The sequence below is a fragment of the Vanessa cardui genome, chromosome 27 (assembly GCF_905220365.1).
Source record: "Vanessa cardui chromosome 27, ilVanCard2.1, whole genome shotgun sequence".
Classification (NCBI taxonomy): domain Eukaryota; kingdom Metazoa; phylum Arthropoda; class Insecta; order Lepidoptera; family Nymphalidae; genus Vanessa; species Vanessa cardui.
This window is the reverse complement of record NC_061149.1, coordinates 7,335,678-7,353,906: the sequence shown is the minus strand read 5'-3', so window position 1 is coordinate 7,353,906 and position 18,229 is coordinate 7,335,678. Positions and strand designations below refer to the sequence as shown.

The 18,229-nt window shown below is 33.4% G+C and overlaps 1 protein-coding gene across 3 annotated transcripts in view; it reads left to right on the top strand.

The window, feature by feature from the left end:
• The window catches only part of LOC124541188 (glutamate decarboxylase), a 49,963-nt gene that overhangs the window by 14,730 nt on the left and 17,004 nt on the right, over window positions 1-18,229 (top strand). For all 3 annotated transcript variants that reach the window (XM_047119051.1, XM_047119054.1, XM_047119052.1), the window contains 7 exons: window positions 1,094-1,203; window positions 2,047-2,173; window positions 12,087-12,284; window positions 12,713-12,831; window positions 13,526-13,666; window positions 14,198-14,308; window positions 14,387-14,454. In XM_047119051.1, coding sequence (XP_046975007.1) covers window positions 1,094-1,203; window positions 2,047-2,173; window positions 12,087-12,284; window positions 12,713-12,831; window positions 13,526-13,666; window positions 14,198-14,308; window positions 14,387-14,454 — 874 coding nt within the window. The remainder of the gene's footprint in view (window positions 1-1,093; window positions 1,204-2,046; window positions 2,174-12,086; window positions 12,285-12,712; window positions 12,832-13,525; window positions 13,667-14,197; window positions 14,309-14,386; window positions 14,455-18,229) is intronic.

The following is an 18,229-nucleotide window of genomic DNA, read 5'->3' as shown; positions in this document are numbered from 1 at the left end:
ATTTTAATGAACGAAGTCAGGTCACAAAGCTAGATCATGAAAATTTCAACCCCATTGCAATCTACAGTCAGAGTGTTCACCAAGAGTATTTTTTTTTAATTTTTCACCTTTCAAATCAAAAGGGCAAACAATACTTCGCGAGAACAAAACATTCAGTGATCACAGCACAATAGTGTAATCTCGACTTTATTACTACAAACATATCTTTATGCCCGTTAAATATATTAGCACCTTATTTTTAAACTCATAAAGACTATAATTCTATGACAAAATTTCTTACATACGGAGATGTATTGATGGTATTTTGATATGATGAAAATTGAAAGGGTATTGTTGTTAATCTTCTTTTTAAAGATATAATCGATCTTATTAAAAAGGAATAAAGTTCAAATTTAATTGTTAATATGGTTATGATATGATTTTTTTAAAAGTTCTATCTATGCGAGAAACAGTACAGTTTTTTATGGTATAGGTTGGCGGACGAGCATATGGGCCACATGATGGTAAGTGGTTACCATCACCCATAGACATCTTGAGGAGATATTACCAATAAATATGCCAGTAGAATATATAGTATTTGTTTATTGTTGGTTTTATTTTTATAAACTATTATAGCCCTAAAGTTATCAAATAGAAATTTTACAATAATTTTTAAATGTCGTTCCATGCACTCCCTTTTGTTTTTTTTAATAATCTGTTTGCGCGGGAAAACACCTTTTATTATTTTATACAGCCATACCAATGACGTTCTAAAATCGATTACACTTTTACGAAAACGGATACACTAAAAAAATATGAGTTTATTAATTAAATAATTATAATATAAATGTTTAGCATAAAGAAGTATTTCTAACATTACGAACGTGAACGATTAAACTTATATTTCGAATATCGGAATGTATGATAACGAGTTCATGCCTGCCTCCTCGCTATGTATATATTATGTGTAGAAATTAATACATACTAAGACCACGAATTTATCTTAAATATAACCTTGTTTTAACTAATGTTTAATTAACTCAAGTCTTTTTAACATGAGTTTTGAAATTTCAACAGATTCTTGGAATTAAAACGAATTTTGTAATTGTTGCAGCTATCCTGCCCTACCGAGAGGACGCCAGTCCCCAGACTCGCGAATTTCTCGCCAGGGTCGTCGATGTACTTCTCGACTACATCCAGAAAGTCAATGACAGGAATGAAAAGGTACTTCATCCCTTTTATAAATATGCTAGATTTCTCCTCTTTTCTATTATAGAAAGACATTATTTCGACTATAGATATTGGATATGTAGATTCATTGCCAATGAACCAAATCTGGGAACTAAGATTTTCCTTTGTACCTGTAGTTACACTGACTCACGTTTATGGGCGATCCCAATTCTGAGATAAAAGGATCTAAGCTTATCTCAAATTAAAGTAGATTATTTTTTTAGTAAAATATTATATTATTCACAATTATATTTTACAAAAAAAATGTCAGATGTCCTCTTCTTTATTTTCCGTTGCCATAGTTACATAATTTAAGTAATTATGTGTATTCAATAAATACATCGTAATATAATATCTTGGCTAATTAACCTTACTCGTCAAACTTGCTGTTTCACGGTAGAATGATATAAATTATAATCATACCTACCTACCTAGACCTAGTATAAATATGGTACAAGTTCAATCATGACCAATACGATAGAAGACCAGATAACTACGATGGACATATTGTGCAAAATTGCGTGCAAACACATATGGGCAATAATTATTCACTCACTCTTATAATCCGATGAGACAGCAAGTTCGTTACGACTGGAAATAATTCAGGTGCTGGAGTAAAATTATTAAATGAATCTACTGATCGACCGATCAGTCAATCGCTATAAATATTGGTATACCAGACTAAGACTACGGGTTTTGGTAGTAATTAGCATAAATAAAGAGAACCAATGGAGGAATTTCAAATGGTCTAAATTTCACGAATATAACGACGAATTTATAAAATCCATTTCGTCAACGAGTCCCATGTTCAGTTATAAAAAGATTTTATGTCAATAGATCCTGGAGTTTAAGATGCCTGAGGAGATGAATAGGATGCTGGACCTTCACCTACCAGACGACCCTCTCCCCTTGAAGCAGCTGCTGGAAGACTGCAAGGTCGCCCTGAAGCATCAAGTCAAGACCGGTGAGTTTGATTAAACGTACCTTGTAAAGGATTGTCTCAATCCTGGGCTAAATTTAGACTTATTGGTACACAGTTTTTCAAATATAGAATTAATATCAGTACATAGTTTTTAAATTATAGAATTCTTTTTGGTACACCGTTTTTCAAATATTTGATATTTTTGGTAGACGGTTATTTTGGTGATCCAAATTTAAATAAAAATATTGTACTTATGAAGTATAAAGGACAGATTTGTTTGTTTTAAATCGATGAACTGTTAAGTTATTGAGACGATTTTAATTATTATTTTACCATTAAAAACTTATCAATATGCGCTCAAATTGAGCTATTAATGCCATGACCTTATGAGTCTCTGTGAACAATGAGCAATGTAGCAATCTACTCCCAAATTTAATGGCAACAGTATCAAATAGACAAGCAAAGATACGAGTCTCTTTCTCAACGTTAAGAGCAAATGAGCCACAAATGATCGCTGTAAGTAATAGCGGCGATCATTCCACACCGTTTGAAGATATAATTGAATTGTTTGCTCCGGGGGTACGTGGTCTTGTATACAAGGGTTGCTTCGTGGCATTTCTTGTTTAAATCGATACGTTCGACCCATCAGGGATATTTTTTCATAGACAAATGGAAAATCTATAATATAATAAATGATAATTTGTGTTTATAATTTATCTCGTGGTCAGGAATATAACACAAGGATAAATGAATTTGTCCAATTTAAATCTCACAAATTAGTTAAATAAACATATACCAGATTGGTACATAACTATAGGAATATAGTTCTATAATGTGTCCTTTCATTAAATGGCTAGTGTTTTAAAATATAAGACGACACGATAAGAAAATTATTGAAACGACAAATGCAGACTCAAATTATTAAATAACTTTATTCAATGTAGAATCATTACACTTACCTATTGATGATCAAATTAACTACCGCCAGTTCGGAAAAGAAACATCCTGACCTGAGAAGAGCCTCCTGGATCATTAATGGTTGTAGTCGAATTTCGATCACAATACTTATCATTATCATTGTACGCAAAACAAAAAAGGATCGTACGTACAGCTAGAATTTTTCGCCAAGATATTTCACTTGCTCGCCCCCCTATTGTAGAATTACGTGCTCGACCGAGCACGGAGTAATCGCTAGCAGCTATACGGGCTCGTGATTGTTTGACGGGACAACGTTTTTGACATGAAAGAGTTCATTTTAAGGGTGCATGCGTCTCTGTAGGTTAAAGAATGAAATGCTCTAGACAAAAGTTTAATTCATGCATAATTATCATATCCTTTCCTCTTCCTCTATGATAATGTTTCCTTTATTACAGACTATAAAATCGATCTTTAAAAATTTGACCTCTGCCTAAAGATATAGGCGCCAAAAAATATTAACCATTCCTTGAGGCTTTGCCAACTTTGGAACTTGAAGATGTTACGTCACATGCCTTTAGTTACGAATTAAAGTTATGAATCGCCTTTTAAGAAGAATAAATTAAATGTTCAATACCACGGATTCAACAATATTCATTCAATTGAAAAGAAAGTGCTACATCATTAAACTGAACGTAACTCTTAGAATCATTATCTCGTCAAAAAGAGACAAAGTTATATTGTAATAAAACCTGTCTCATGTGTTGTGTGAAATCAGACAAATGAACACGCAATTTTTGGCGCTTTTGATGACTTGTTTGATCAGCAGGGTTCGAAACCTAGATCGACGTAACCAGAGCACCAGTTTTACTAACAAATTGTCAGTCATTAATGCATCAAATCGAAACATTATCGTTGCAGTTCAGCCGTTTTCCCATTCTTCTGACAATCCAGTTGAGGTACTAGAATCAGAAACGTAGCATAACCGTTGTTGAAGTTGAAAAGGGAGTACTGTATAGCAACTCAAATTATACTTTGAAACTGTACCTCTTTACTTTCCGAAAGTAAGGAATCAGACTGAGCATATTAGTGTGATACTTTTTTATGTTGTGTGTCTTGCAAATCTCCATTGAGGAAAACCTCCATGAACCAAATTAATCAGAAGGTCATAATTATTTATAATTGGATCTGAAACTTCTTCTAAAACAAAACAATTTTAAACTAACAAATAAATCACTTTAAGCCAAATTAATTCGACCAAGCCCGCCATTATATCCATCCGTTAACTTAAACCCGCGGCTTTTAAATAAAAACAATAAAACCCTAAGCCGTATTATAAAAACCAGTCTTGATTTACACCGAGTGCCCTAATATCACCCAAATCATTGGATTAAGCTACCGCAGTAGTGTGTCCACACGTTTGATTATGGTTGAGACGTTAGAAACAAAAATAGCCTGTTAATTTCCCACTGCTGGGCTAAGGCCTCCACTCCCTTTGAGAAGGTTTGAAACATATTTCACCATCTGTTCCAATGCGAGTTCCAATATTTATGAAATTAGTCGCAGGTTTCCTCACGATGTTTTCCTTCTCCGCTGAGCACGAGATGAATTATAAACAAAAATTAAACACATGTATATTCTCAGTGGCCCTTGTCTGGGTTTGAACCCATAATCATCGGTTAAGATGCACACGTTCTGACCACTGGGCCATCTAGGATCACATTACAAAACGGTACATTATTTTTGTATTCCGTTTTTGATTGAATCTTCATACATACGAGGTACATAGCAGGCGTTTAAGACTTCGTATGGAAATCATAATATCGGTATGGGGCTTATTAGACCCCGTAACGTTTAAAAAACTACAACTCGATGCTGTGATGTGATCGAATTTTTAAAAACACGGTCAAAGAGACCCTTTATTTAATGAGTACACTATAGCATTCTGTTTTCAACAGGCATCATATACTATAGAGAAGTCTAAGTTTTTCTTAGCACCGCAATATGTGTTAAAGATATAATATGTTAGAGTTTATGTTTAAATAATGCCTTATATTTCTTAAAGACAATAATTATGAGCAGGCTAGACCACATACATGGTCAACTTCATCTTATTCACCAATATATGTTAAGGCTGTAATTATTCTTGATTATGTTACGGAAAAAAAATAGTCGGTGCAGTGCCAAAAATTTTGATTTTACGGTCCCTCTACAAGTCACCCCCGTACTCAGGGTGCTATTGACGTTGAATTACCATAGTTTGATAGATCATCCCCCTTCAACGAAAGCCCGGATTGATTTTATGGACTCGGCCTTTGTGTGAGTCCTTTTATTATGAGAGATAAGAACATTTTTAGTGTTTATATAAAGCCAGTATCGATTGCCTTCTTAGTCAGATAAGGACGCAGACTCTTTGGTACAGGGTTCAAAGCCAAGCAAAGCACATTAAATTTATACTATAATATTATAAATGTGAAAGTAACTCTGTCTGTCTGTCTTTCACGATCAAAGTGCTGAACTTAATTTGATGTAGTATGATGTAAACTTGAACTTTTTGCCTGACACATGACAATACCAATACCCTAAAACGCGAGCAAAGCTCTGTGGGCGACTACTAACTCTTTCCAGTCTTTTCGATACAGAAATAGTAAAATTAGAGATGAATATACTTTACATATACTTTCTTGAAGGTTATAAAACCTAATGTTTATATGAGTAGCGCGTTAGAACCAGAGATGGCAAACCCAGACAATAACCACTGAATATTCATGTGTTTTATTGTTTATAATTCATAAGAAACATCGTAAGAAGGAAACCTGCATGTGTCTTTTTTTATAGAAATTCTGAAGCATGTACATTCGACCAATCCGTATTGGGAACAGCGTCGTGGAATATGTTCCAAAACTTCTCCCCAAAAAAGGAAAAGAGGCCTTAGCCCAGCAGTGGGAAGTTTACAGGCTGATGTTGTTATTGTTGTTGCGTTAGAACATTAATGTCTTGAAACTGATTTGATATTCTTGTTATAGTAAATCAATAAATATTCAACCCATCAATGCGACATAACTTAATGTTGCAACTTGAATACATCATTACTGTAGCTTGGGAAGACAAACTTCATTAAACCACGATCACGAGTGTACGTGCTTGGATTTTCTGAGGGACTATCACTGTTAGGATACCAACAACAGTAAAAAGTATGTTTATTATATTATGATCAACCGTCTCCGCAAAATCAATAAATCTTTCTTGGGGCAAGGTATCCGTTTCTATAATAAAATTCCGACATTTTTAATGTTGCCGTTTCGTAAATTCAAATCGTTTATAAAAAATACATCGATAAAAAAGGCATATTACTCAATACAGGATTTTGTAGATGATAAAAAAGCGTGGTATTAATACCTGTTGACTTCCAGGCAGGATATATTAATTTAAATAATTGTATTAACTAACATAACACTGTATTTTTTAAATGTTGAAAAAGAGTAACTACTGGGTTTCTTGCCGCTTCTTCTCAGTAGTCTACTTTCCGAACCGGTGGTAGCTTCACTTAATTGTTAAATGACGATTCAAAAGTGCTTGAAAAAGCCCACTTGCATAAAGTTTATTTTGATTTTGATTTTGATATGGATAGTTGGATGATAATTAACTACTTGATATGCAATACTTTTGTCCAGTTGTGATACATCCATAGGCTATTACCTAAGTTTTAAATATAACAATAATATTATGAAAATGACAATGGCTGATACTAATGTCTGCAGGGACTAATCAAATATGTACTGTATTGCCATTCCCCAGATTGATACTGAAAATTAAAAAAGTTTTCAAAGGTCCGACCCATTTCCAGGTTGATCCAGCACCTCAGGATCTGTAGCGTTATATTCATTCACTAGAAAAAAGGTTTTATATTATACACAACAATAAAATGTTTCAACATTTTACAATCAAATTCGATCAATTTCGTCTTGTGTAAATTTTACTTGGCTCCTCAGAGCACATATAACAACAAGTTTATTCGTAAACCTAATTGTAATTTCACTAACAATCATTCTGATACCTAAACAATAGCTTATAACACCATTGTTAGTTAAACAAATCCAGTTTCTCGACGCGACCACAATGGCCGCTGATTGCTGTCACTTTGACAGCGCCACGTGGCGGGAAAATTATAACCTCAAAATACAAACATTATGGGGCGAGTTAATTGCGTGTTTGTTACACATAGGTAGAAGTTTAATTTTTTTCATATAGAAACTCTTTCGTTCTACAAATTTAATGTTTATTTTTATTGTTATAATATTTAACAGTTTAAATTTTTAACATACATTTTCCTTATTTTGACGACGAAAAAAGTTAAAAAGACTGACATATTCTTAGTTTACTCTTTTTTTATTTTAATTTTTAAAACGACTAATAACACTATTGTATTTTAACATTTTTTTAAAACATCTATTACAGAATTCTAATTTAAATTAAGAAATCAAAATTATTTAAATAATTTGTTTTCTAAGTTTTTTTTAATAAATACAATATGTATAATAAAGCAAAGATATTTTTTTAAGTACTTCTTTCTGTATCAACTCATACCATAGCACAATTTTGAAAATGAATAGCGCAAAACTGAACTTTATATCGAACTATATAAAGTACAATATTGATTTAAACGTGTTTTTATATGATTGTTTGTTTTTGACAGCCATACTTAGAGATGTCCTCTGGGATTTTTGCGGCGAAAGATAAGAGTTCCGTGGGGCGTCTTTTTCTGTTAATGTCAGAAATATCAAATGTGTTAGATCGTTTATGTTATCGGATCGAGGGCGTGTTCTTTTTATACTATTTTTTTATCTATGACGAAAATTATGACAGGGGTTTTTTGTTATCTGTGGTAGTAAAATATCGTTAATAGAAATTTTGAATGAAAATGATAGATAAAAAAATGGCTGTACTTATTTTTGAAATAAGTTTACGGGCTCTCTGTCAGACGGAATTAATGAGAAACAGTTATTAGCTTAAGAGAGGAACTTGTAGATTTCTTTCTGTGACTGTAACAGTGTCTCGCAGCCTTATACGTAATACGTTGATAAGTAAACTCGTAGTTTATTCAAATGAAAGAAATAATAAAGATAAATAATCAAGAACATGAATGATAAAACTATCAATAAATCGTTTCAGAACGGATAATAAGAACGTAGCTCATATATTGTACACTACTTATTTATAACACTGTTACTCTTAACTACGTACGTCACCTTCAATTTTACTTCCAAAAGTTCCAATAACAGCTTCGTCGACGTTCCATTTTCGAAAATTTAATATACTTTTTTTTTTGTTGAATTTAAAAAAAGAACGTAACAACAGATTGGTGCATGAAATAAAATAATTATTTAAATATATTAAATGATGTACAAAAAATACAAATTAAAGAAAACAAATATGTTACGAACAAGGGACTACCAAAAGTAAATTCCACCAAACCCCATTCAAGTCAGTCATACCAAATAAACAATCATTCAAACCATTTCAACCCTCCCTATAGTGTTGCCCTCTAAAATGTAGATTAATTCTGAATTACTCCACCTGACTTGCCAGCCTAAATTAATAGCGACCCCATCTGGTTCATACCGAGGGGATTATATTAAATTCCTACAAATTTATATATATTTTATTATGGTAACCCCATGGTATTGAACCAACATTATTGTTGAGATTCATATAAACTTAATTTTTTTTATTACGTTACATTCGAATATATTATTTATTTTTTTATTAACTGTCGGTAGTTGTATGGAGTAAAGCCTCGTCTTCTCTTAAGGGAAGCTTATGCCACCATTCTGGTTTACCTGGTGATAAAGCATTGTGTAAGCCAATATAATTACCACCCACTTTCAGATATTCAACCGCCCGATAGCGGTACTATTTTTGTTTTTGAAAAATGAGTTTCTTCGCTCTTACGACCAAACCGCTGAACCGATTTTCATGAAATTTGTTGAGAAGCAAACTTGAACTCTAAGGAAGGAGATAGGCTACTTTTTATGTCTAACACGTGACATACAACGCAAGCAAAGCCGCGTGAGATAGCTAGTTTTTCTATAAATAGATAAAAGATAAAAACTATCAATAAATCGTTTCAGAACGGAAATTAAGAACGTAACCGCGGCACACGACGAAACTCGGACTATTTCCTTTGATAAAAAATATCATGTATAAGGGTCACCATACGTTTTGAAATTTTACGGGACACGCGTCATAATCCATGTTATAGAATTTTCAATGTTCGTTTAATAATCTTGACAAATATTAGTATGTTTTCTTACTAGTTCAGTGACTATCTAATCGAAGATATGGACCATCTTCTTGTCTCCCTTGATAGTCTGCCATCCAATAATTACTTAATAGTACCTCGTGCAAGTCCTTCTGGGTTCTGGGTAGGTACCACCCACGCATCAGGTTTCTACCGCTTCTACTTAATATTCTTGTATTCCAGTTTGACACAACATCTTACTTCCTAAATTGGTGCTCTGGTGTGAGCTTTTGCGATGTAAAGATTGTTCACGGTGGTGACCCCTTACGATCGGCTGACCCATTCACTACGTCCGCCTACCTATACCATAAAATAAAATATTTGCAAAACATATTAAAAAACGTAATTTATTTGATAAAGTTGTTAAGCATTTATAAATTTGGCCCATTACAAATATTCATATATACACAAGTTTAGTCTATGGCTTTTAGAGACTTAAATAATAAAACAGAACTCTATTTGTCGTGGCGTGTGGTAACCCTAAGCGTCAAGCCCCATCTCCCGCGGGACGATTTATCACAGCTGGGGTGAGAGTAAACAATATCAAAACCGAAGTGGGAATTTAAATTAGTTATATCGTTGTCAAGAAGTGTCTGCAATACGCTTAATGTGACCATACGTTGAGCTTTTTGCGGGACAGAATGAAACTGTCCTCAGTAATTCCGAAATTTATAGTCATCACAAAACACATGATATACTAGAATTAAAAAACTAACTCATATTTTTATATCAAATTGCGTTCCTTTTAAAAAAATGTTTCAAATTATTTTCTCTATTTTCTTAAACTAACATTTTAATAGATAATCAGGAAACTAATTTTACCAATGTTTAACGGAATCGATTTTATTTCGATCCAGCTTTGCTTGAACCGTAATGTTAGTAGAATAGGAAAACGGAAATCGTAATTTAAAAGGACAGTTTGTTAGAAGAATTTCCCAACCCGAGGTTATCAATTATTATTATACACTTGATAACCTCGGGTTATCATTTATTTGAGTTGAGATGGCCCAGTTGAGATGGCCCAGGTTAGAACGCGTGTATCTTAACCGATGATTGCGGGTTCAAACCCAAGCAAGCACCGCTGATTCATGTGCTTAATTTGTCTTTAATTCTGCCACATGTGTATTCCACCAACCCGCATTGGAACAGCGTAGTGGAATATGTTCCAAACCCTCTCCTCAAAGGGAGAGGAGGCCTTTAGCCCAGCAGTGGGATTTACAGGCTGTTGTTGTTGTTGTATGGACTTAGAAACTGAAAAATCACAGAAAAGTATACGACATTGACTTTAATAATTGCAACATTTATAGACACAAGATTCAAAATTGCCTATCACCGTTAATCGAGTTACTACATTGCACGAGTTATATTCGAAGTGAGTTCTAAATATCTCTCTTTTTATCACAACTGATTTACATTCAAAAGAAGGAGACAGAATTATTTTGTCAACCTCTATATCCTGACATGTTTATCCACTATTATCTCATCTCTCAGGCCTCCTCTGTAAATGTTCTGGACTAAGGTTTAAAGCAGAGCATTTGAAGATTCTTCCTCCACGCTGGTCTCAATCAAAATCAAAATCAAAATCAAAATAAACTTTATTCAAGTAGGCTTTTACAAGCACTTTTGAATCGTCATTTTACAATGAAGTGAAGCTACCACCGGTTCAGAATGTAGATTCTACCGAGAGGAACCGGCAAGAAAATCAGTAGTTACTCTTTTTCAACATTTAAAAAATACAATCATATTAGTTAAATTCATTTATATACATACATATGTGTGTAATGTATTCTGCCTGGAAGTCAACAGGTATTAATTCCGAGCTTTTTTATCATCTACAAAATCTTCTATCGAATAATATGCCTTTTTCAACCAATGTATTTTTACAAACAATTTGAATTTACGAACGGCAAAGTTAAAAATGTCTGATCTAATGCAGGTTTTTGTCATGGACGATGTCTTGCTTCCCTTTGGGTTTGAAACATAAATATTTCGTCTCTATACTATTTTGATGGCATTTGACACGTGGTAAAGATTGGATGTAAGGTTATTAAGGTTCATAGCGGATCGCATTCCAATCGTCCGGCTAAGTCGACCGTGCTATTGCATCCGGACGAGAACCGGACGTTGATATTGTTTGTTCCGGATATGCGGAGAAAATTGTGTTTATAAGAAAATGTTTGTTCTTTAAAAGAATTATGTCGATACTAATTTAACTTACTTCTGGACCAATGTAAACTGCAAACAACAGGCCGTCAACTGCAAGTTTGGTTATAATTCCTTGACGTGAATTGCAATTCAGAAAAAATGTTTTTGAATTTATGAAACGGCAAAGTTCAATATGTCTGCGGAATATTATTATAGCAACGGATACCTTGCCCCAAGAAGGATTTATAGACTGTGCGAATTTGGATACTTGATACGCCATTTTCCTATAAATTTTAATTAATAATTAATTTAATTGTAAGTCGACATAAGATTAACATTATATACATATAAAAAACAATTATTAATTATTTCTTCCTGATTACTAAGAGTAAAATTAAAGTATTGGTTTAGCACCAGGCCTGAGAGTTAAATAGGGCATAGTTCTAACCTTAAACACTGTCTAAGTTCTCAAAGGCCATTATTTAAACAAACATTTTTCTAATAATTACTTAAAATATTTCCAAAAAAATATTAAGTAAACGTTCTTTTACTTTATTTTAGAAAAACTGTGAATGTACTCAATTTTTTTCCCAGGTCACCCCCACTTTTTCAACCAGCTGTCTTGCGGTCTGGACATCATCTCCCTGGCTGGTGAATGGCTGACGGCAGCTGCGAACACCAACATGTTTACATACGAGATAGCTCCTGTCTTCATCTTGATGGAGAACGTTGTCCTGGAGAAGATGAGGAACATGATTGGCTGGAAGAATGGTGACTCCATTTTGGCTCCAGGTAAGAATGGGATACAAACAATGGGATACTTTTTCTAGAGAATGCGTAAGCGAAGATATCGTATTTACTGAGAGGTGTATTGGAAACCTGAATGTAAATAGATAATATTAATGAATATTAGTGTTATTATTTTCCGATTTAAAAAGTCAGCGAGCCAGATTGATAAGAGCCCCACCATATTACATGTTAGTTCCTAAGGTTGGCCACCAACTTTTGACCATTGGCATTAACGATGTCAAGGATAGACAATATTTATTATAATGTCTATGCCTTCTTATGACTTCTTACCGTGAAATATGTTGGTCTGACAAATAATTAAATAAAAAAAAACAATGAACAAATTTGAGAATCATTGAATATTGCTGTGCTCATATTATTTATAAATTGGTAATCATAAAAGGTGAATAAGAATTTGTCTTCTCCGTCAGGGGGCTCCGTTTCGAACCTATACGCCTTCCTGGCAGCTCGGCACCACAAGTTCCCGCAGTACAAGGAGAAGGGTCTCTCCAGCATTCCTGGACATCTGGTCATGTTCACTTCTGATCAGGTAATGTTTATTCTCTAGTTAAAGCTAATGAGACAAAACTAGAAAAATCTTGTAAGTATTTTATACAAGATAGCTGGATCATTTTGACAGATGTAAATTATTCTGGTCGACATAACTTTGCAATGACGAACGTATTATTTTCTTAATGTAATGATTTACGAAATCTTAAAAAATATTAAAAAAATACATATAATACAAAAGTTTAGCTGGTATAACTCTTTTTGGAAAAATAAGTTTAAAAAATTTTAATTATAATTTGTTTTATGCATAACGAATAAAAAAATCAAAATATACTTTATTCAAGTAGGCTTTTACAAGCACTTTTGAATCGTTATTTAACTATATTATGTGTAACTACCACTGGTTTGGAAAGTAGGTTCCACCGAAAAGAACCGGCAAAAACTCAGTAGTTATTCTTTTTCAACATTTTTAAAATACAGTCATGTTAGTTAATTACAATATGTATGTAATTTATCCTGCCTCGAAGTTTACAAGTATTTTATATTATCTGTATCTCATCACTAACTTATCTGTCGATAAGATCAAACTAACTTAACAGGGTATAATCAATATTTTCCAAAAAAATGACCAATTTTTCAAAAGATTATTGATTTCCGAAAAATTTGAAATAAAGTGGTTGCAAATCAATTGATAATGCTGTAGATGTATATATGAAGGATTATCTTCTGTGCAGTGCCATTACTCGGTGAAGTCCTGTGCATCTGTGTGCGGTCTGGGCACGGACTACTGTGTGTGCGTGCCCTCTGATGAGAACGGGCGCATGATTTCCAGCGAGTTGGAACGCCTTGTGAAATACCATCGTGACAGAGGAAATGTTTGTATCATCAATCATTATTTTACACATATATTGATTTCTTAAGACCCAATATACTTACATTTAGAAATGAGGTTAACCGATGAAGGCAAGAACCGCTGAATATTCAATAATAGAATGTGCTTAATTTGTCTTTATAATTCATCTCGTTCTCCTCGGTGAAGGAAAACATCGTGAGGATACCTGCATGTGTCTAATTTTATCGAAATTCTACCACACGTGCAAATTTATTTTTCTTTTTTTCACCATATTTTAACTCAAATCAAAACAGAGTAATGGTATATCTCTTTTATTTGCAAAACTAATTTAATAATTGCGCGCGAAAAATCATAGTGAAACCACAAAAGCGAATACAAAATTTATTTTTTAATTTAGCTCTTATTTGTGCGGCGAGGCAAAAATTATTTCGCCAATTTCACATGCGAAAATACAAACAACCGCTTGTTTGAAACAACTCTTCTTTTTCTAAAAACGTCATAAGTACCACTTATAGATTATTGCATTTGAAATAATTTTAACCATTGAATTCAGGTACCGTTCTTCGTGAACGCGACGTCCGGTACAACGGTGCTCGGAGCTTTCGACCCTCTGATGGAAATCGCTGACATCTGTCAGAAATATGATCTCTGGATGCACGTTGATGTACGTATATCTAACAAGGCTATTTTTCAAATTCCATGAGACCTAAAACTAATTATGAACATATGATATTTGTTATAGGCGGCCTGGGGAGGTGGTCTCTTGTTTTCGAAAAAGTACCGCCACCCTCGTCTCACTGGCATCGAACGGTAAGTGGTAGATAGTTTTCAAAGAGCTCTATGTATATGTAAAGTACTGACTGACTCTGTCAATGATTTTATTATCTGAACTTAACATTGGCTCTAAAACCTAACACCTTTGTCAGATAACGAAATGACAGTTATTGAAATTAAAAAAAAACAACATCTTACCGTAACTGAGCTTTACTTAATGATTTTGATATTATTATTAAAAAACAATTGATGGTCTAGTAACTAGAACTGGTTAATCGTAACCCAAAAATAGATAATTCAAACTCATGATAGTTTTACGAAACGTAGTGAGGTAATATTTTGGATTTGTGGATAATGGATGGATGGATTAAAGCAACAAACATTTCATTCAACAAAACTGATCTTTGCTTTGCAGTGAGCCCATTTCTCAACGACATAATATTACCTTTAAACTTCAGACTTTTTTACTATAGATTGGCGGACGAGTAAGTGGTCATCACTGCCAATAGAAAACGGCGCTGTAAGAGACATTAATCATTCCTTACATCGCCAAGACGCCAACGCCTTGAGAACTAAAATATTATGTCCCTTGTGCAGTTTCACTGGCTCAAACTGGAACACAACAATACTAAGTACTGTTGTTTGACGGTAGAAAATCTAATGAGTGGGTAGTACTTACCCAGGCTTGCAAAAAGCGCTACTACCAAGTAAAACAGATTATTGATACAAAAATTACAGTAAGATTATTAAAACAACCCTGTAAAAACTTCAAATTAATTGAGGAAATGTTTTCCTGTACATTCTCACACATAAGCCTCTTAGTTTTCCCTGAATTCAGCTATTTAATCCCATCTTCCCACCATTAGCCGCCATCAATCATGGCTGTTAAATACTGCGCTGGGGATAAGGGAGGCAAATGTGAGAGGCGTGCGTAGTCGAGCGAGTGACAATGATATAGGGTTGCCAGCTCATCGGACGATATTATTTTTATTTTATTATTGTAGTTATACAAGTCGCTTCAGAAAAAACCGACATTAAATTAAATCATTGACTATTTATTAACATAAAAAATATACACACTAATGTAATTTATAAATAAATAATTACCATACATTAATACTTTTAGAAAAAAACGCCTCCAAAAAGGCAACATTGTACCTAAATCTTTTGAAAAGCGAGTTTCTCGTCGTTTCATCTCGCTAGAGGCTGCTTTCCGAAACGGTGGGAGACTTTTAATAGCGACGATTCAAAAACACTTTATTACGAAGTTTTCTTGAATAGATTTGATTTGATTATTAATTGTACTTTATTAACAAGATCTTAGATACTTTAATTAAAAGATCTTGTATCTATATTGGATATTCAACTAACCAAAACGCTTACCTAACTAACTTAATAATGTAAATTCATTTTGTTTTGTGATTTACATTTATGATAGTTGAAAAATTACTGTTTAATATTGCTTTAAAATATCATATTTTCTACAAATACCACGTTAATAATCTAATTTAAATCTTAAAACTGTGAAGAGCATTTATTTTTATTATAACTTTTAGCAACGCACTGCATTTTCTGGTTAATGTTTTATGTCATATTTGTTTAATAAGTATTTTAGTTAAAACAATTTCGCGGTATTTATGACAAAAGTTGTGGCAACCCTAACAGCGGATTAATTCGCACCGAACGAATGTACGCACATCACATCTGTATTCCGAACTCTGACATTTTGAGACAGACATTTTATTAAGAGATTTTCAAAATAAAATCTTAATTGTGATGCTGAAAATATGCTCATGAAGTTTGTAATTGTCATGGGTTTCAATGAAGAATCCCTCTATAATAAGATTCGATGATTAGAGTTAATTTGGCCGATTAAACAAGTGAAAATCCATGGGATAAAAACATTAATAAATAAGATAAAATAATGAGGACTATGTATTCGTTGATATCTAGCAGAATATATAATAGAACTTGATTGATAGGTATATTCAGTAATCAATATGGTGGAAAATATTAATTACTGAGTTTCTTGTCGGTTTTTCACCATAGAATCTACTTTCGGAAACGGTGGTATATTTAATTTAATTGAATGTTACAACATACTATTTTATTACAATATACTATTTAATACATTACAAAAATGCTTTCTTGAGCCTACATGAGTGAATATTTGTTTTTGATTTTTAAATGCGAAGCTATATCATACTATATCCTGTTTATAAATTAATTAATACTCGAATACAAATTATTCACTAACCTGACATGGGCTTACAAAACGATTTAATATTAAAAGTAAAGTCCGGTCAAAACTAAGCTAACTAACCTTTTGGGATTCATTTGTAGCCAAACCTCGGTGTTAAATGAGGCATGGTGACCATAAAACTGCAATATCATGGAGACTGAAACTTCGATTTCAGCTATGTATTATATCGGCAAATTAGTCTGAGTTTTCTGAGTTTCTACTAAACATATTGAAAAGCTTGAAAAGTTGCGTTTTTTCGTAAAAAAAATACCTTTTTATCCACCCTTAGTGAGGGCTGAAATCAATTAAAGTTCCCTGAGGGTGAAAACAAAGCACATAGCTCCACTTGCGCATTTAACGCGTCGAAGGTAATGGCTGGATTTACACTGTAACGAAACTACTGACAATTATGGTACTTATTTTAAAGTATTATGCCTATTTATTTTAAAAGTTATTGGGCTTTGTGTTCAGTCTGGACCTGGATTTTCATATTTTAACGCCAAACAACAATACTTAGTATAATAATGTTTAGTTTTTTTTTCACATGAGCTAATACTATTAAAGGCGAAACCGCCAAATAACAGTACTCAGTATTGTTGTGTTCCGGTATGAAGGGTGAGTGAGCCAGTGTAACTATAGGCACAAGGGACATAACATCTTAGTTCCCAAGGTTTGTGGCACATTGACGATGTAAGGAATAGTTAATATTTCTTACAGCGTCATTCTCTATGGGTTATGGTGATCACTTACTATCAGGTGGCCCATATGCTCGTCCGCCAACCTATAACATAAAAAAAAAATGGTTTAAATAGCGTATCCGCCTTTCATCGTATTCCGCGGTGAGTTTCGAGTTTCTTATCGAATACATCTACAGTACTGGTAGATAAATATTCAATTTCATTCTGTAAATTGCAATCAAATACAGGGAATATTATTTTTAGGGCCTATATAACGTATATTTGATTATTTATCAAGTTTTGTTTTAAACGAGTTGTCGCTTATTCGCGTCGGTGTGACAGTCTCTCAAAACAAATTCTCCCTAAAATGTAAGCCGGGATTAGTGTAAAAGGCGAGCGAACACACAACTGTGTCAATATAAGATAGACTTGAATTCGAATTAACATTAAAAACACATTAAAGGTTTTATTTTAAATTTCTAAAATATTTTACATAAATTAAAAAAAAAGTTGTGCAAGGTTATAACAAAAAGGTTTAATACAAATAAATTTATTATACTATAGAGTACGTAAATTATAATTTATTTTTCTACTACTGAGAGCAGAGATGGGTGGTTAGAACACGTGCATCTTAACCGATGTTTTCGGGTTCAAACCCAGGCAAGCACCACTATATATGTATATGTGCTTAATTTTGTTTATAATTCATCTCGTGCTCGGCGGTGAAGGAAAACATCGTGAGGAAACCTGCATGTGTCTTATTTTATTGAAATTCTTCCACGTGTGCATTCCACCAAGCCGCATTGGAACAGCGTGGTGGAATATGTTCCAAGCCCTCTGCTTAATGGGAGAGGAGGCCATTAGCCCAGCTGTGGGAAATTTATAGACTTTT